The sequence below is a fragment of the Dermacentor albipictus genome, chromosome 5, assembly GCF_038994185.2.
Source record: "Dermacentor albipictus isolate Rhodes 1998 colony chromosome 5, USDA_Dalb.pri_finalv2, whole genome shotgun sequence".
Taxonomy (NCBI): Eukaryota; Metazoa; Arthropoda; class Arachnida; order Ixodida; family Ixodidae; genus Dermacentor; species Dermacentor albipictus.
The window spans coordinates 148,117,247-148,137,067 of NC_091825.1; the positions used below are offsets into that span (position 1 = coordinate 148,117,247).

General features: G+C 41.3%; 3 protein-coding genes across 11 annotated transcripts in view; 2 read left to right on the forward strand and 1 right to left on the reverse strand.

The window, feature by feature from the left end:
* Zw (glucose-6-phosphate 1-dehydrogenase Zw) overlaps nt 1-5,818 on the forward strand; it is a 50,170-nt gene extending 44,352 nt beyond the window's left edge. For all 6 annotated transcript variants that reach the window (XM_065437492.1, XM_065437496.2, XM_065437491.2 and 3 more), the window contains 5 exons: nt 247-340; nt 1,847-2,063; nt 2,544-2,749; nt 3,434-3,603; nt 5,612-5,818. In XM_065437492.1, coding sequence (XP_065293564.1) covers nt 247-340; nt 1,847-2,063; nt 2,544-2,749; nt 3,434-3,603; nt 5,612-5,693 — 769 coding nt within the window. In that variant the 3' untranslated portion in view covers nt 5,694-5,818. The remainder of the gene's footprint in view (nt 1-246; nt 341-1,846; nt 2,064-2,543; nt 2,750-3,433; nt 3,604-5,611) is intronic.
* Nucleotides 5,819-7,110: 1,292 nt separating this feature from the next.
* mip40 (Myb-interacting protein 40) lies at nt 7,111-18,771 on the forward strand. Of its 3 annotated transcripts, none has more exons than XM_065437486.1 (10): nt 7,111-7,321; nt 7,452-7,505; nt 7,630-7,702; nt 8,517-8,577; nt 8,652-8,728; nt 8,937-9,091; nt 10,074-10,226; nt 11,459-11,532; nt 12,838-12,909; nt 15,128-18,771. In XM_065437486.1, exons 3-10 carry the CDS (start codon nt 7,663-7,665, stop codon nt 15,171-15,173), a joined length of 678 nt encoding a protein of 225 aa, XP_065293558.1. In that variant the 5' UTR covers nt 7,111-7,321; nt 7,452-7,505; nt 7,630-7,662; the 3' UTR covers nt 15,174-18,771. The 3 variants fall into 3 exon arrangements, with proteins under 3 accessions (XP_065293558.1, XP_065293555.1, XP_065293556.1); XM_065437483.1 differs by having other exon boundaries at nt 7,113-7,321; nt 8,517-8,573; XM_065437484.2 differs by having other exon boundaries at nt 7,113-7,321; nt 8,517-8,573; nt 16,313-18,771.
* A 23-nt stretch (nt 18,772-18,794) lies between these two features.
* The window catches only part of LOC135906215 (exportin-T-like), a 55,412-nt gene continuing 54,385 nt past the window's right edge, over nt 18,795-19,821 (reverse strand). For both annotated transcript variants that reach the window (XM_065437482.2, XM_065437481.2), the window contains exons 25-26: nt 19,556-19,684; nt 18,795-19,032 (exon numbers count right to left, since the gene is read on the reverse strand). In XM_065437482.2, the coding sequence (XP_065293554.1) occupies nt 19,003-19,032; nt 19,556-19,684 (159 nt within the window). In that variant the 3' untranslated portion in view covers nt 18,795-19,002. The remainder of the gene's footprint in view (nt 19,033-19,555; nt 19,685-19,821) is intronic.

The following is a 19,821-nucleotide window of genomic DNA, read 5'->3' on the forward strand; positions in this document are numbered from 1 at the left end:
CATAGAATAGCATGCCATCTCATAGAATCTTTATGCATTACACAGGTAATAACTTTAATATTGTAGAATGTTTGTGTTAATGGCACAATACTGTTCCCAAGCTATGCTGAAATGCCATGCAGGTTTTCTGAATGTGCTGCAGTAAGAGCTTTTATTTGTTTAGAGGTGGGAGATAGCATAGAAGCCTGTCTTTATCAACAGCTTTCTCGTATGAGTGCTTATTGTGTGTGTATTCTTTCTTTGAAGGGACGTCATGCAGAATCACCTGTTGCAAATTATGTCTCTCGTCGCCATGGAAAGGCCTGTGTCCACTGATGCAGAGGATATCAGGAATGAGAAGGTTAGCAGGCTGGGTTGCTTGCACTTTGTGGGTCTGTGCGTGTCTGTGCTGATAATGGGAAACCGGATGGCACACCGTTTCCTGCTTCCTGCTCCAGGTTTCAGATCAGGAAGTCTGTGTTACAGGCATTATTTCCTTCTGCACTATGCATGCGAGGTTGGCATTTTGCAACCTTATTGCGTGCATTATTTGTGTTGACGTTGCTTAATGAAAGGTTAGATTTATGCTGTATGCACAGTTATCTATTGCTTTCTGTCGTACATTTTCCTGAGCGTTGCACCTTATTGCCTGCTTTTTGCCATTCTCCGACAGAATACGTTGTCTGTGTCACTTCACACATTAGTAATTTTTCATTGCTTGATGTTACCTGCAATTCCTTTATTGCATAATAACCCGCTTTGAAAATTCAAAGTACATAGTGTGGTATTGAGATTACACCATCATTTAAGCATTTGTGCTTGATTTTTGTGTAATATCTAATGTGTGCTATGAATGCAAATTGTGTACAAATTTTGCCTTCAGGAGTGTCTGCATGGTAATGTGTGCCTCATTGCCATGAAGTACACTCGCGTTTGTACAGGGAACAGCAGTGAAGGCCGTGATAACTATGGAAAAATATCTGCAGCTCTTTGTGCTGATGAGTATGTGGGGTTGGTTCTATAAACATTTGAACATTATTGTAAATGGTTTTACATGGTGCTTTACTAATTTTGTTTTCCTGAGGCTTGCAGTGGTTTAATCGGGAGGCCTTGAACAATTTATACCCCGGTCAGGCGAACATATTTAGTGAAACTTCGAGCGAGTGCACTTTGCCGTTAGTCTCACTTGCACGCTGTCATACGAAAGTGTTAAGTGACACTTACTGTGGAGCGCACTTGCTAGCAAGTGTGTTCAAGAAACTCGCTTGGCTGCTTTGAAGTGTGTAGCCTCGATAGCAGTGCTTCAAGAATAAATAACTGAATGCCCACAGCAGAGTCGGTGCCAATTCTAAGACGACTTTTTCGTGATTTCAAATGTTATGAGCATCTTCGTGACATCAGTCAAGCAAATAAAAGCTTGTAATGTTCATTTTCGGCAGATACTGTTATTTTTACCCAGTGGATTTTGGACATGTTCTTTGCTTGTATTGGCTCAAAACAAATAGACATGTTAATGGGATTGCAGTATTTCTTGCACATAAGCATATTTTTGTAATAAAACGGTGACCATTTCTGAACTCAATGCTGAGAATCCTATTAACCCCTGTGGCTTCATAGATCATCATTGTCAAGTTCTGCAGATTGCAGACTTCAGGGTGTTGCATGCACTCCGCAGGAACATTGCATTGTGGACCGTTTCATCAAAGTATGTGGCATTAGTGCCACATTTGAAAAACGTTTTTGTGGTTGTAACACTGGGTGAGAATGGGGTGCTCTTATTAGCCCTGACCAAACGTGAGGCACAGGTCCACTCACACTGACTGAAATGGGTGTCGAGCAACAGTGGAATGATGTCAGCACTGTGCAGGTGAAGGTCCTCAAGTGCGTTCCCCCGATCACCATGGACAATGTGGTGCTGGGCCAATATGTGGGCAAGCCCGGTGGGACTGGAGACGAGACCCAGGGCTACCTGGATGATCCTACAGTGCCGAAGAACTCCCGCACGGCCACCTATGCCACAGCAGTAGCTTACGTCAACAATGAGCGCTGGGAAGGAGTGCCTTTCATCTTGCGCTGTGGCAAAGGTGTGTGGGTATCTGTCGGGGAAATCGTTTGTGTATAATGCAAAACATTATGCCAGGCATTGCCTCTTACATTACAGTTAGTGGCAGGTAGGGGCCTCTTAAATAAATAAAAAAAAAGCGTGTCTGGTGATGGGATTTGAACCAGGGTCCCCAAGCACAGCTTACAGCGTGTGGGATCCTCATCACATGTTTGGCAATCATTTCATGTGTATGTGCGGACCCTTGAAAGCTCGTACAGAACAGCTGTATGAAATACTTGATAAGCCATGCACAGTTGCACAAAGTCATATATGCAAACAAACAACAGTTACCCTTTGCTTCATATTCAGAGTTGGTGTCCATACACTGTGGAATTTCCGTGAAAGTGGTAGGTTTAGGATATTGGCATCCTAATTTTCTGGCACATTGTGCTGGTTTTCCCTGGCAATAATTTGTCATATATATCTTTTTTTGCTTTGCCCTATCTTCTATGCTATGCAGCACTGAATGAACGTAAGGCAGAAGTGCGTATCCAGTACAAGGAAGTTGCTGGTGACATCTTCGCTGGCGAGAGCAAGCGAAACGAGTTAGTACTGAGGGTGCAACCTGACGAGGCCATCTACGTCAAGTTCATGACCAAGAAACCTGGCATGGCCTTTGACATCGAGGAGACCGAGCTGGATCTGACCTACGGCAGCCGCTACAAGGTTTTTCCTAGTTCCTTATTTCATCGCGTTTTCTAAATATTTCTGTACTCTCCGGAAGTAAGAGGCCCGGAGATCTAAAAAAAAAAAAAGTTCAATATTGATGGAACCAAATATGCTGAAAGGTTCAAGCAGGCCTTGTTTGACCTTGGCTATTTTTGCTTTACAACATATGCATGCTATCAGAGTGTAGACTTCTATCATAGTTGACTAAGTTGCTGCTGCCATCTTGCTAAAGCGCAACATTCTGCTAAAACAGCACTCGACATCCACTAAAACCTACTAATGATGTGTGCACACGCACACACACGAGAGAAACGTGCAAAATCTATGTGCAGTTTTGCCACTACATAAGCTAAAAGAAATTCACCAGACCTAGTGAATAATTTTCTATAATAGAAACACTGGTTGTGTTGCTGCACATTGACTTGGTGCACAGGATGCCTTAACCTTTGAACTTGTTTGCTGTTAACAGTGAGCAGACCAGTCTCGTGCAACACTGCTGTCCTCATTTCATTTTATTGTCCATATCTTACTTAGCCAGTGGGCAATTACACACGACTGAGACTTGCCCAATCATTAACTTCACCGTCAAAGCACTGTCAATTGTAATAATTTCCCTCCTAACTAGCCCAAACTTGCACTCTGCCTTGAGTCAGTCGTGACATTATTTGTCTTTCCTTGCAGGGCATGGTCATGCCAGACGCCTACGAACGGCTCATTCTGGATGTTTTCTATGGCAGCCAGGTGCACTTTGTGCGCAGTGATGAGCTGGCAGAGGCGTGGCGCATCTTCACACCCCTCCTGCATCAGATCGATCGGGAAAAACCCAAACCAGTGCCTTACGAATATGGCAGGTACGTCCTCTCCTCTGCCGGCTGGCAGTCTGCAATTTCAGACCTTTTTAAAGCGAATAGCTTTCTTTTGCCCGTTTTCATGGTCGGTGGTCATCTGAAGATGGACTTTCACCACTGATGCAAAGGGAGTGTGTTCTTGCACAACCCAGTCACAGGCTGCATACGTCTCCATACGCCAACAGTACTTCTTTTTTTTTCTGTTTACATCAGGAAGATGCAGGATTGCCCAGGCAAAAAGCAACAAATTCGCTTGAAGAAAACCTGCGTCCCCCTTGTACATGGCATACAGCAAATGCAAATACTCAAATATGTCTATAGTACAAAAAAAAAAGTATAAAACTAATCATACAAAAGTTCACTGATCCTACGGGCTTCATCAATAGTTCAATAAGTATACCATATCAAATACTATACATATATATATATATATATATTTTGTGTGTGTGTGTGTGTGTGTGTGCACGATTGTAGACTGAAATTTGAAAAAAAAAATAAGTGGCATTTCATATCTCCTATGCTGCAATTTTCTTGAACATTGTCAGATCCTGGTGTGTTATCTACGTACTGTCCACCTCTATTACTGCTACGGATGTGTTGGTTAACACTTCAGTTTTCTACAAAATTATACAATGAGACGGCAAACATGATCTGAACACCCTCGCTGCAACAAAGCACATCAACATTAAGCACACCATTTGTTTAACAAAGAGAATAGCTTTCTAGAAGCATTCGGCTATCCGCTCGCGTTGTTCAGAAACATCGATGGTGAGGTGATTGTCAACTTTTCCCAAATTCGCAAGTGTGTGTGCTCCTTTTCATTACATATCTACCCAGCTAATGGTGGCATTGGCCCATGGTTTAAATGAAAATGGAAGTGCTAGCTACGCTGCTGGGGCTTGTCTCTAGTACATGATTTCACCACGAGAGCCATGTCTACATTTACCGTGACATAACACATGGAAGATGTGCACTGTGCTTGTACGCACTGACGGCAAAAATGGCTATGCTGCCATTAGCCTCATCTGGAAAAACTGGCTTTACAATTATGAAAAGGCTACAAGCATTTTATGTGCGCATTTTCGGCCAGTGCAATGAATGAGCTGGAACTTCAACTTCCTGTAAGGGCAGTACCTTCAACAAGTACGAAACTGGGCCTCGCGAAGCTGTTGGCTGCCTAATGAGCTGGCATATTCTAACCCGCTACTTTGCACTGGAATGAAGGGGAAAAAATTTTGAAAAAAGGATAGATTGGATAATGATGGCTCTGGGTTTAGACATACGGCTAGCACAAAGGCTTGCCCCTTTGGAATACAGTAGGGAAGTACCTACTTATTTAAAATAATTTTGTGTGATTTATGCAGCATTTTCTTTTTAATATGAATTGTGGCTAAATACAGTGAGGCTTCCATAAGGCAACAGCTGAATTTTATGGAAAAATAAGAGTGCTTGATTGAATGCATTGCTAGTGTGGTAGGAAGTATGTGTATTGTTCTACCTGTGCAACTCCCATTTATGTATATTAAGCTTCCTCAGGTTCTCAATAATAATAAAGATTTGAGTAACATTTAATCAGCATCATTGAACTTAAGGAACAACACAAACATCTCTGCTTAGGACCTTTACTCCATAAAAAAAAAAAATGCTTGTTGAACGCTTTTACAATGAAACATCCGCTAATGCATGCCAGGTAGAGCATCACATCTGTTTTTTTTTTCCTCACTTGCTTGCAACAGACTTGAACCTTTACATCAGTGCATGCCAATGCAAGTTTTTCTTGTTTTAAATTTTAATAATGTCCATTTGTGAGCACTAGCCGATTAACAGAATGGTATATTTCCACACGCTGTTGCAATTGCATTGAGCTATACTAATGCTAGCAGTAAGCAAGTCTAGCAAATAGGATAAGTGCTGTTACTTGAGGCAGACTGTGTTGCTGGTCATGAGTATTTCTGACAGTGCTTGATTGTGCATTGCTTTGGTTAACCTTTAATCATTTTCAAATTTTCAGCCGAGGCTTCAAGGAGGCGGACGATCTCTGGAAAAGAGCGGGTTTCAAGTTCTATGGCACATATCGTTGGACAAAAGCTTAAGATCCGTCCTCGTTTATTTATAATTATTGTATACATGTGAAAAAAAAAAATATTATTTACAGAAGGAAAGCAGTAAATACGCTGCTTCAATCCTTCTTTTTCAAAAATAAACATTGATACATTGATTCTTGAATGTCTGGTTTCTTTTAATCACCTTTCACATTACAATTAAAAAATATACATCCACATTGTTTTCAATGAGTGTACTTAAACATGTGTTTCGTAACAGTCTTACTTAGACAGTAATTTTCAAGGTGATTGTAGAAGTGCAAGTCTTCCCTTCTTTAGGGTCAACTAGCAATAAGGTTTACGGAGCAGGATTGTAGTCTTCTTTTTTTTTTTCTGCATGTGACAAAGAGGATACTGCCATTTGAAGCTATGTGCAACATTCGTTTGTAGTCGTAACAAGCATTGCCTATTTAAAATAATGCTAATGTAACTGTGATGGCTAATTGTTAGTTCAACACAGCAAATGAAAGGTTGTGCTATGCTTATTAATGAGCACAATAAAGTTTAATTCTAAATGGCTGCACATAAAAATCTCACTGCCTTCAAAGCATGAGCATATAATTGCACAGTTGGTTGATTGATCTGATTGAAATAAGTGCATTTGTAATTGTTATGTTTCTGTGGAGCCTGCAGTCTTGAAAAAGGTACTACATAAAAATAAGTAAATGCTGAACTGGAAGTTTCTCTGTCAATGTAGTGTGAATAAATGCAAAGCTATAGAACTTCAGACTAGGAACATAATTGCACAAACACCGTTGCTCTGTTTTTAGGTCCTGTTATAAGACGTACCTGGTAAGTATGAATATGTTTGCTTGTGCTGTTGCATGCAACTGCAAAAATGAGGGGACTGTCTTGCTTTAAACACAAAGCCAAATTTAATCTAAATCAAAACTGATCGAGCAAAATTGAATGCGGGATGCTTACAAAGGCGGCTTGAAGAACACTGCTACACATATTTCACGCCAATAACTCGCGTGGCGATTACTGTAGCACATTCTGTTTTTAACTAATCGTGTCAAGTGAAAATATTTGCATTACTTCTAAGGTGAAGGTATCAAACGTCTTACTCTACATATAATGCAAAAAATGTGAACTTAGCGATCTACAATTCATTAATTTTTACTTCAAGATGCTTTTCTCAATTACAGTCACCCCAGCCCAGTCGTTTTACGAAAAAGGCACAACAGAATATTTAGGCTTATATTTTAGCTTGAAAACATCGAATACCTATTATATTGTACCTTATTATGACGCACGTACGCCTGATACAGTTGGTGCAGAAATAATAATACAATCCTGTCTTCCAAAAACACATCGTGTCAAAACAAACTCGCGCGCAGTGTGCGCAATGCGCGCCAAAACGTAAATACCGCAACAACAGAGAACCATGACGTAGTAACCTTAAGTTGCCTACGTCACCACTGTTAACAAGAGCGCCATCTTGCCTTGTACAAATTAAAGGGTCAGCGGCGCGACGCTTGATCTGTCGTTCAAGGCTAATTACGGCTATTACGCGTCCCTTGATTCCCCAAATATCTGCTGCTTTATCCGGATGAAGAGGAGCAAAAGGTTTTGTGTGGGCGTCGTCGTTTAAACCAACAACTTTTCGGACGCGAAAGGCAAGTGTCCCCCTCGACTACGGAAGAACAGAGACCACGCGATGCAGAGACGCGTTTTTCGTCTCTCGGCGTATCTGTATTTCTACTAGCTTTCAACCGTTTCAGAACGCCGTGATCTCGTCTCTTTCAGAGGCCTGGCGACTCCTTTGGACGACGATGTCGCGACTCAAGCAGGAAAAGCGAGGTTGGAAGGCGCACTTTACGTGTTTTGTTGTGAAACTCCGGCGATGAGGGGTGTGGATGGGATCGGCAGTGTAATGTGTCGAAATGTGTTAAAGTGTTCAAAGCTGCCTTTTCTTCGCTTTCAGTTCCCGAGCTCGAACAGGCAAGATCGAAGCTTGATGGCGTCCTACAAAGTCTCGTGGAAAAAACCGAAGAAAGGTAACCACGCCAAGTTAAAGTAGCGCCACTCACCCGTGTTGTAGATCTTGGGTATGCTGTAATGCTCGCGTCTTCGCGTAACGACACTGTATACATTATGCAAAAACAAGGTGAGTCGTGCAGACAGGACACAACAGTAGAGATGTGGACAACACGAACGCCGTGTTGTCCACTTCTCTAATCTTGTGTCCTGTCTACACACCTCCTCTTTTTTTGCATAATGAATCCTTACCAACTAGCTCAGCTTTCTGTCGTTCTAAGACACTGTATACATTACTTAAGCGTTGTTCTCGGCCGGTGATGTTTGAGTTTCGCAGAGTGAAAGTCGTGTGGGCGTCTACGAGCGACAGCGTTCCTAAAAAGTGCCAAACGAGGCATTCGCCAAACACGCTGTCGCCCGCAGACTCCGAACGCGTCCAGCGCCAGTCACGTGAAATCTCGTGTAACTAAGGCACCTCCGAAAGTGATCGCCCGAGAATACCGCCTGTGGTCTTCCTTTTTTGACAACCGGCCTTTTATTTCCCGTTTTTTTTTTAACGTGCTGTTTACAGAGCGTTAAAGACTGCTACGCTGATGGAACATAATCTCATGAACTGAACATAGTTGGTAGAAAAACTGTCTCAACAAAGTTACTCGTAGATTACAGAATGGCCGTCAAATATGCGCAGAGCCGAACCAGTTTATCAGAAATATGAAACCACAATATAAACGGCATTGTACTTGGGAAAGGCCAAGCATGTGAGGCCAACCATTAATGTGTATTTTCTAGTTAAATTATGTGTAAAGCTGGCGGGGTCTTTTTTTTTTTTTTCAGCCAGAGTTCATCATCGCAGTCGGAAGATGAATCAAAGGCATTGGATTCTGCTGCTAAGTGAGTAGGTGACCATTAGTTTTGGGCTAATGCACAGCACCACCGGCAGTGTTCACAATTCATATCAAATTGTTTCAGGGATGCTTCTCCTAAGAAGATTCAAAAGACCCAGAGAAAACGCCGTCGAAAAGATGACTCTGCTGTGCAGAATTCAAGTATGTTTTACTGGTGAAAATTATATGGATTTTTCATAAATATGTGAAGGACGTTCGCATATGTAAACCTTTATGCGTCCTTGCAAGTCACATTTAACATAGTGCATAAACAATATTTCTTTCAGTGCTTTCCTTAAACTAGTTTTTGAAAAGATCAGGCTTAATTGTGGAGAAATTTATATGATGCACACCTTTCTTTTTGTTACAGACACATACATCACAAAAATATATGGCTGCAGTGTTGACCTTGCCCAGTTTGATGAGAATTCTCCATTGTATTCAATGTGTCGTAGCTGGATACAAAATAAACCTCTGCAGAGTTCGGAGCGGAACCATGGTGTTGCAGAAATAGACAAGAAAAAGGTAAACAGAATTTCTTCCATGCGCATAACATACATTGTATGCCAGAGTTGCTTGACAAGAACAGCAGTTTTTACACTGGCAAATGACTGCCGAAATGAGTGGGGGTACTTATCTCATAGAATAAATAAATGCCATCCTTAAGTTGCTAAAGTGAATGAGGCCGTTTGAATGAGGCCGTTTTCATGCATTTTGCTGTGTCGGAAAGTAGCTATTGTATGTGGTTTGAGGTTTGCCTGCTTGGTGCAGAAACAGCTTTGTAAAAGAAAAAAAAAAAAGAGGGTTGGGGGGGGGGGGGCACCTGAGGACAAGATTATCTCTGACCTCGAGTCCCATTTTTGCATTTTCCCAAGCATGTTTAAGCTTTCCACTTCATTGTTTACAGTTCAAACAATGACTGTGCTAGCTAGGAGCTGGCAGGTCCAAATGTAAAGTTTTTTTTTATTTGTATAATTTGTAGCACGCAAGCCCATGCAGCTGCTTTTAATGTTCCCTTCCACTGCTGGCCAGTATGCTGGTTTGTCCGTAGTTGGTGAGGAATGTATTATTCATGTTCAAGTCAAACGTAACGAAATATCCTAGTGTAAGTACACACAGGTTATGCTGTTTGCTGCTTGTTGAGAAACAGAGTAATGCTCATATTGTGGCAACATGTTGCACCAAAACTAATCGAAAGGAATATTGTACCTCTTGTCAAGACTTGATGCTTACCTTTATTTGTGAATAACTGTGAGACATTCTCTCACAGTTAAATCTCCCCCAGTTGCAGCATTTCTCATAGCCTGTGGGCTGTTTTGTGGACATTGAAACCGATTAATCAATACACTTAGTCTAGTCAATATCGTAGCATTACTCACTTTCCCAGCATGACAGATCAAAAGAACAGACTGGTGATCCATTTGGTACTGCATAACTTGAGGTTAAGTTGCCTTTCTGCTTGGTTTATGTTTGTGAAGTACAACAGTTGTTTTCTGCTCTGCTGCAGAACACCAATGATAGTGCAGATGATGATGACACAAAGGGCATTTTTTTCCTACCTGCACCTGTGGCACCTCCCAAAGATGATGCTGGTAACGTCAAGGACCTTCGAATACCTTCACCTGTTCCTCAGCCCAGTGAAAAGTTCTTTATGGCATCGGTGAGGCCTTGTAGTTGTGCACGACCAACATTATATTCCAGATGAGATGGAGACATTGTATTTTAGGAATTATGGCATCTTTCGATCTCGTATTCAACGATCCAAAGTAGCTGTCGCACATTCTGATTATTGAAAACTGCATTCACACTTGTGAAGCCTGTTCAGGTTGATTAGATATTACATCTACTTTGAGCTGCGAGTTACCATTCTATGTTGATCCAAAGACAGCAAAATTGCAGTAGTTGTGTTTCATGGACAAGAAACTGTCCTTGATGGTAAGTTGGACAGTTACAGCATTCAGTGGCCATTGATCCAGGTGCATGTGACACTCCTATGCAGCTGGGAGCAGTAGTCTAAATACCATGGCATTGGAAGAAATTTTACCCTTGCTCATGCATGATAAATGTGGTATTGGCTAAACAGGCGCACATAAGCTGTACCAATTGATTTCAGCCTGCATAGTTAGACCCTGAAGAAAAAAAAAAAGTTGCTGCATCTGTGGTCTCCAGAGTTTCTTTTTTTTTTTTTTGCTCTCAAGACTGTACGTTGCCTTTCCGTTAACGATTACGAACATTGGTAGAAGACTTTAGTCCTGTTTCTGTATGCAAGAAAAGCTCGGGAGGGTGTTTTAACAGTAATGTCAAGTGTGCACGAAAGTAAAGGCATTCTTTAGCTGCCCTTTTAATGGTTGACCGTTGAAACCATTAGCGACAATTGCATTGCATTGTGCAGTAATGAAGTGGTTTTGTTGTTCAGTGTGTTGATGACACGATTCAGTACAGCTATCTGGCCAAGCAGTCTTGGTGCTTTTGTTGATTTGCTAACTGTGATAGTACTGTGTTGCAATGTGGCTGGACTTGCTGCCAGTTCCAGAAAGTCAAAGGCATCCACAACTCGTACTTTGGCATGCACTCATTACATGGTATTTCATTGTCGAGCCCCGGAGTAGGTTCTGTATCAGTGCAGTGCCTCTAAATTTTCTCACAGCCTAGATAAATGTGTCAAATTAACCATCCTTACTTGTTCCTTGCCGAGATCATATGGGGCCTGGAAAAACCAAATGGAAATTTTGCCCAGCCACATTACCTATTTGTGGTTTTCACATTAGACATGAACCTATGAGACCCTTTAGTGTATATATATACTTTATGAAATTTATTTCAGCCAAGAAAAGGTAAAAAATGGCCGTCTCTTGCCCAACTCGTGTAAGAACATGCTGATTATAATTTCAGGATGACAGTGAGGTTGTGCCTGTGAATGTCTTACTGGCTGGCCATCAAACACGTTGGAAAAATGTGCGGCAAAAGTGAGTGTGGTTTTGTTTATAAAGTCCAGATCTGTCCTTAATAAGCAAATAATTAACTTTTTTTTTAAATTTTAGAACTGTTAGTGACATTCCTATACTCTCTCCTGTAACCACTTGAAGGAGGTATGATTGCAACATCTAGCACTATTCAAAATCACATACTGCTTTCTTGGGGTAACAATCTTTAAACAGATCTATGTATACTAATGTTGTAAAGTGTGTGACATATGTCACATGAAATAGACAAATCTGCCCAAAAGCATTGCACTGAATAATCAAACATCTGTCACCGATAAATTCTGGCATGAAAGTGCGCACAGTTGTTACCCTCTGCTATAGTTTAAAAAGCCAAATATTAAGTCAAGATAGATTGAAAGATAAGGCTCCTGTAATAATGATTTCTTCATAGCAAAATGGAGCTTTTTAAGCAAGGAAATGACGTAAATAAAAATTGAAGTGGTGCCATCTGTTCACTATAGTACCTCTTATGTGTGGCATCAGCACCTCTGATGCACAGAGAGTGGCTGCTACCCACCACTGAGAGTGGCATTGCTTTTCTCTGTTTACAACGGCCGAGGCAGCAATGTGTGACAATTGACCAGTCTGCTGACTCCCACTTTGGAGGCTCAAGTGACTGTAACCGATAACCTGAAACCAAGCAGCACGCTTCATATATATAGAGCTGAATAAAGAGTTTACAAAAAATGTCATGGCGGTCACGTGGAGACATCAAGTGCTCGGCGGTTAAAATTGAGGACCAGCAGCAGAACCTTCAATGGTTATTTTTTTAATGCAAGAAATTTATATATCGACAAACAGAAAACAATGATAAGACTTCAAAGCAAATACTCTGATGAACTAGCTCTACAATATATTCCTTTTGTGTCCCTTTAAAAACAGTGCTGTAAAGTGGCTTTTCATCTGTCAGTACAGAATTTGTATGCAATATGGAATGTATGATCCTAAATCTTATTTTTGCTTCTGCGTAGTGTGCTTGCAGCAAAAGTTTTTTGCATAATATTCGAATTTACTTAGACACCTTGTAGACATTGACATGTTCCAAGAATATGTGCAGTACTGTTTACATAGGGCATTTACGGGCTTTCAAACCAATATTTACCTTTATGAGAGATGTGTCAGCTGTAATCAGTAGCATCACAGTCTCAAAATTATGGCAGCATTATGGTAGCTGATGCTTAAAATGAACTGTTGGTTGTACCTGTCATGCAAATTTCTTTGGCATCATTTTCTTTTGCAAAACATATTGGCTATGCGCAAACTTCTTATATTCTTTTTTGCTGCTAGGTGGAAAGAGGCAGCTATGGCAAATGAGGAGCGCTACAAAGAAAGTGCAGCAATTCTTCTCAAGGCAATGAGGCAAGTTGGCAATACATAAGACTATTAAAATGTCAACCTGTGTGCTGTGACTGGCTGGAATGAATAATTTTGCAAGTTATTACAAAGAACACTTTACTGATATGCATTGCAGTATAAAGGTTATAAACAGTTTATAGCCGTTATAGCAGAATATGCTATTCCATCTGTCAGCCCCATTCTTGATTTTGCTGATATACAGTAGCACATGCTTATATTCTGCCAGTTGCATACATGCTTTTTGTGTGTACAACTTGCACTTATCTGTGTCCGCTAAGCCATCAATTTGGTTAGTACATGCATAAGATGCCTCTAGATGAGCTATCATTTGCATGAGTGATTTGCTTTTCTTATATCATGGAGACACTTTTAGTATGTATACATTCTGCCAGCTGTACCACTGAGCAGTCTGCTTATGCATACATGTTCAATGGCACTAACACATGTTAAACTAACACAATGTTAAACTAACATTGCCATATACAGGGCAGGGCGTCTACCAGGTTGACGTGTCTAATTTCCCTGAGTGCCTTTGCAAAATTTCCTGAGCGACACAGAATTTTATATCAAGATGGGTCGACAACATGTCGCCTGATGCTCTCAGTCCTTAGTAAGCATGTAAAAAAACACACACACACACACAAGACCTTATCATGTTGAACAGTAAGGAGTAATGTTTATATTATTCAAAAAGAAAAAAAGGGAGGGGTTAGTGAAATGCCCAGTGAATAAAATATATTTAGAAGAAATGCTAAAACCCATTGCAAATTGAGTTGAACATTATTAAATACAAATAAAAAGGAGATCCATACATAAGCAAATATTTCGGAATATGAGCTATTTCTATCAACTGATAGCAAGCTCATAGATATGAGGCCTGAACTTGAGAATTGAGAAGCGAGATTCTCTCACAACAGCTGGTAATTGTCAACCTCAACTGTCCTGCTCAGCCCCCGCACAACGCCTCAATGTTGCGTTTCACTGCTTTAAAGAGTTTATTTTGGTTTGGATGAGAGACACCGGCATCTCGATGTCAGTCAACATTGCTTTTTGAGCTCATGCTCCTTCAAAGAAGTGGCAGCATGCTTATTTTCCTGTATTTCTCAATGCGTCGGTTCTTTCTGTTCTCGTCAGCCTTCTGCCGCGTGTTTGCCCCACATGCATTCGAAGTGTCCTCTTAGTCAGTTGTACAGTCAACGTCCAATTTTTTTTACTCCCTAGGGTCCGCAAAAATTGGTCAGTTAAAAAAAAATGAATGCATGTCTTTCACCGCCCTTAAGGGCTCAACTCGCCACAGGCACATCTGAAAAAGCTCTGAAGGCCTGCCAGTACACTTATTAGGCATATCGATGCTCATACTGTGACAGGAGATCGCGAGTGCACGCACATATATTTCAGGAATACATACCGTGCCCCGTGACAATTGCCCCTTCCCACGCTTGTTTTGCTTCACCGCGTAACACTGCTGTATGGAGGCGAAAAACGGACTTTCGGGAACTGACATGCAATGCGCTGTGCTTTCGAAGCTCGGCCCTCGACGACCAGCTCAAGCTGATAAAGAGAGCTGAGAAGATGGCAAGAGCCAGCGGAGCATTGGACTAAGGGCCCCGACCATTAGCTGTTTTATTTTTTTTTTATTATTTTAATAAAGTTCATCTATCTATCTATCGAAGCTTCGAAGCCAATCGCAAGGACCACAGAGGAGGAGTCGGTGCCATAGCTGACAGCAGAAAACACAGCACCGAATGGCAAGAGGCTGCGAGGTAATCAAAATGGCGGCCGTGGTGGCTTTGATTGCCGTTTCGGACCTGCGGTCACTGCAAAAAGTCCGGAAAACCGGACTACCGAGGGTTCTTGCACCCTAAATTTCAGACGTTTTTATACGTTGAGTCTATGAGGTTGTGGTGGTGCTGCAAAGCAGTGCGAATACCACGCGTCCGGAAAGTTGTTGACTGTACACTGGCAACTCCAGCCAACGACACGGCGTAAAAGTTGATTAGTTACGATTCCTCTCTGTTGACTTGAGAGGTATCGTTCCCTTTCAATAAGATTAGATTATTTTCCCTGATAGAAGCACAAATTCCCTGACCATTCGAGATCCCTGAGAATATCTGATTTTTCCCAGTTTGTAGACAGCCTGTGCATAGTAGGAAGAATGCTGCAATAGCCTCGCTGTGAATTTTTCCTCATGTGTATGATGCAGTTTCTTTTCACGTTCCAGCAATGACCAAGATGCACCATCACAATGGGAGAGTGCACCAGCTTAAGGAAAAATGTGGTTCTGCTTGCATCACTCCACTGACTTAGCACGACACGTAGCATCACAGACTTGAATGCAATCGAACTCCTGTATCAACATGTATACATGAGCTTAACTGTAAGAAAAGTCCAGCACAGTGGCTATTTAGTATGTGAGCATTACTCATCATTTGCAGTGCACTGACCTCGTACCTGCAAACAAGTTTAGACTCGAAGCTTCATTTTAACTCTGCTTGTTTATGACATTGCCGCCCCTCAACTGAATTTACTAACTGCATCAGAAATAGTTGTCCGTAAACATATTACTTTTTTTTGCAGAATACCAGGTTACCTGAGACAGAGCAATAGTAGCAATACTGGTATTGTGCCGTAGAGTTTAACCAGGGAAGACATGAAGCTTGTTGCAGTGACCCGCCATAAAGCTGTTGGCAGCAACATGGTTATCATGCAGGTTTAAAAAATATATATTGTGGTTAGATCAACCATCACAGGATGGCACCACCAGCATTGTTATTGCCAGCCACGTCTCTGGTATTCCATAAAAGGTACCACATATGCAGGCAAGCTAAAACTAAATGCTTCTTTATGACTCCTGCGATAAGAAGTTGCTTGAGAGAAGTACCCACCCCAGTGCCTTTCAATCGACACTGAGAATGCCTTGAAACAAAATCTGATCATGTGAATCACTGAGAAGCATTATCGAAGTTCAACAACCTCTTTAGTTGAATGACTGGAGTGCCCTCTACTTTCTGGAGTTCAGTTGAAGTGTCAACTTGAGGAATGTTTAGCTTATCCAAGCAGCACATGCTAAAGGGGTCCTGAAGCACTGTTTTATCAAAGTCTCAATGTGTTTTAGTATGTAGAGTACCGGCCTCACAAGCCTGTTCTGGCAAAGCAATTTCAAAAACATTTAGTACAGTGGAAATATTGACAATTGGATGTTGCTATATTTAAATATAGCGCTGGCTCAATTACTGACAAAGCTTATCAAGCGTGAAATGAAGACGAGTGCAGCTCCGAGACAACACTATCAAACACTCATTTGGTCCTCGTTAACCTTAAGCAGTATAAATATGAACTGATGAGTAATCTTCAATTACATGCTCTAGCAGCCACTTTATAGAATGCCTGTGTGCTTTGGTTTCAGTTTTCTTAAAGAGACTCCACATGGTCGAAATTGATCCAAAGACCTCTACAGCTGCATCCCTTGAAGCCTACCGTGGAGTTACTGGACATAGAACCTTGTCAATTATTACTTTTATCCTTCTCTGCTAGTCTTTCATAGCAGTCACAGGCTGTGCAAGTCTACTCATTCCAGTCTTGGCACTGTCATGGCTTTTGTATATTGTTTTCTGACCTGTTGGTCGACGGGCATTCCAAGTTTCAGTACCTTTGAAGGCACTGGAACATAAGGGATGTTGAATTAACAGGGTTTATCGTCCTGAAGCAACAAATGGGCCACGAGGGATGCCACAGTGGAGAACTCGATTAATTTTGACCAGCTGGTGTAGTTCAATGTGCTTTGCAACCTTATGCTCAGCATTCGAATGCCATGGTCACTGTGGCAGCCATTAACTAATGCTGAACTAATGCAAGCTCTGCTCCAGATGTTTGCGACTGCACAATTTTAGAATTTGTTTACCATTCTAGCATGTTTCAAGGGCCTCACGGGCCCTATAATGTGATATTATCATATACTTGTCTTTTGCCAATGCGATTGTGACTACATTTTGAAGCTTGCTGTTTGGCAGCACTGACATCACAAGTATTGGGAGCTAAGTCAGATATGCCCTGCACCGACACCTTTGGCGCTGCTTTGAAAGAGGCGAGAGGAGTCTGCCTTTTTGTGATGAAAAAAGTTCATTATCTCTGGGAGGTTTCTGCCACACCATGCCTGCAAATTTCCCCAATCTTCACGAGTTTATCCAATCCTTATCTCCTCTTTGCGACCATTCTGTTACTCTTAGTAGACAACTGGTTATAGATTTCCTAGGTATACTTGATTGTGGTGCGAACTACATTGTGGAAAGGGGACAGAAAGAAAGACAGTGAAGTACAAGTTGACGCTTCACTACCTTCTTTTTTCTGTCCCCTTTTCACATAATATATTTTGCACCACAGTCAAGTATACATATTAGTATATACCTACTAGTCTCGTATATTTCACTGAAGAAGTCCTTCTTGCAGGTTAGCAGGCCCCATATTTTGTAACATTACATTTGATTTTCCATTCCTTCCTTATCACATAGTGCGACGAGTGGCCTCAGAAATAATGCCAGTGCTGGAATTTGTGAGTTATGACAAAGGGTGGCAAGGATGGAAAATGACATGCAACGTTAGGAAATACAGTGCTAGGCAGCAGTGAACACAGCATCTCAAGCCAGAATTGGCCCAACCTATTCCAGTAGCCTGCTTCCATTCACTGTGGTATCCATGAAATAAAAGGGAAAATTGGTATCTCCTTCAAAGCGAACCCATGCAAGTTTCCTGTGAAAAAGCTTCGCAGACAACCAATGATGGTGCCACTTCTTAACAGAGCAGGTACGGTACCAAGATCACCTGGAGGCTAGCAGATGGCACGGTGCCGGTGAATGAATATCTTATGTGAGGCAGTTACTGACCTGCCACTAGAACAGCTGATTCACATACTTGAACTTTGTTCAGAGGTGTACATGATGACTATGCATCTCTCTTCAAATACCCATGAAAGGTAGAAATATTTTCGTTAAACAACTACTGAACGGATTAAAGAAAAACGATGCAATGACAGTGGCAAAGTGGTTAAACATGCGGCGATATTTGTCTACACTCATCAGCAGAATGCTATTGCCATTAGCCACCACATAACTGTGGTGAATAAAAATAATGTATGAGCATGATGTAGAAGAAATACAGTAAACTTATGCCAACCCTTGAACTTCCATACAAGGCTTATACACTTTTGAAATGCCTGGCCATTTAAGACTAATAAATGAAACTGAATGACTGTTGCATAACCAAAATACTAGCATGACAGTGCTCACACCTGTGGGTCAATTCGCTTGCGGTGAATCAAAGCCTTATTCCTTAAACTTGGCACAGTGTATTCTGTCCATGACAAGTTGCATTTTGCCCTGCTATGTGATGTCAGAGTCTCAGTGCTACCACATTAAACCAGAGACCAGCTCTATGCTGTAATGACTAATAACTGCTTGCCAAGATAAATTTGGGTAGCTTTGCCTTTGACAATGGCTGCAGCAAATTTTGCCTCATGAACGTGTTATTCTGCTAAGTCAAATGGTCATTCCAATATTCGTTGTTGCCTTCATTGTTGTCGTCACCAAAGTTTAGCTGCGAAGGTAAAACTTCATGCCACGACTTATTTAGAAGTACATGTCCAGGTATTGTATAGCTAATGGTGTGCATTGTAGGAAAAGTATAGTTTCTTGCACTTTATCATAGCCTGATTTGTGCCCACATATGTAAGTTATGATCATACTTCTTTCTCTTTTTTACTTGTTAATATGTGTGCTGTGTGTTATTCATGTGTGTGAATTGTCCTTGAGCTGGTTCCTAAACACTTGTTTACTGAGTAAAGCTGAAAATAAACACATTCAAGCATTATTATATGTTGAGCTTATTTTGCAAGCTTCGCTGCATCACCATTTATTTCACTCTGCGTCATCACAGCCTGTACAAAATATTCCATAGGAAGCATTCACATCAGATGGCAATGCATAGAAAAACCCAAATAGAGCGCAATATACACAGACCCTTGATAATTGCTGTACACAATCTGCAGAATAAAGAAAAGGATTCGTCATTTTGCTAAGACCGGAAGAAGGCCCTCCCCTGCTGTCAAGATGTCCTCAGCCTTTGGAAGAATACCTGCAATAATAAAAAAGAAAAGAATGTGGCCACACATAACTAAGAGAAAAACAAAAGCCACAGCTACATAAAGTTAAGCTACTAAAGTTTATAGTAGCAGATGCCTGTCAAGATAACATATTGGGAATTTGTCCCAATCGACAGTTCTTAAATATAAACGGGAAAACTAAAAAAATGCTCCTAAGGTGTTCGAAGTAGAATTTCGACAATAAAATAAGCCATATATTATGAAAATAGAGGCAAACACTGCCTGCTACAATGAAATTTTTATTTATGAAGTAGCATGCAATATACTAGTCAGCAGTGCACAGTAACATGTAATTATCTTTTGCTGCATTACAAAGCCTCAGTGACAGCTTGTGCTGTGTAGCATCACTTGCTGTAGCTTTGGAGTAAAAAACAAACGTGACAAGCTAATAAAAAGGCACTTTAGGAACTAGACGTGCAGCCAGAAGATGCAGAAATCATGCCAGTGGCATTGTAAATGACAACCCGTGCACTACCGAGCGAATTTGTCGCTCACCTTAACATAGTTCTTGAACACCTTGGGATCACCCTGCAGGTGCATGCAGTAGTCTTGGATCTGCTGTGGCGACAGCCTCAGCAGGGTGGGAAGGTACTGGGTGCGTAAATACTCTGTGAACTCCTCGCCCTGAAATTGCGGTCACATATAGCACCAAACTCGTAGCACATTCCGGCACTTTGTCAGATGCAAAATGGTGGTTGCCCCTTTCCTCTTCATTTTTCTTTTTTTTTTCTTTAAAAGCACTTTCTTGTGTGTGCCAAGGC

Coding starts and splice junctions, on each gene's coding strand:
- mip40 (XM_065437483.1), top strand. CDS start 7,478: ATGTCGCGACTCAAGCAGGAAAAGCGAG. Junction 8,729..8,936: donor CTCTGCTGTGCAGAATTCAA/GTATGTTTTACT, acceptor TTTTTGTTACAG/ACACATACATCACAAAAATA. Junction 10,227..11,458: donor AAAAGTTCTTTATGGCATCG/GTGAGGCCTTGT, acceptor TTATAATTTCAG/GATGACAGTGAGGTTGTGCC.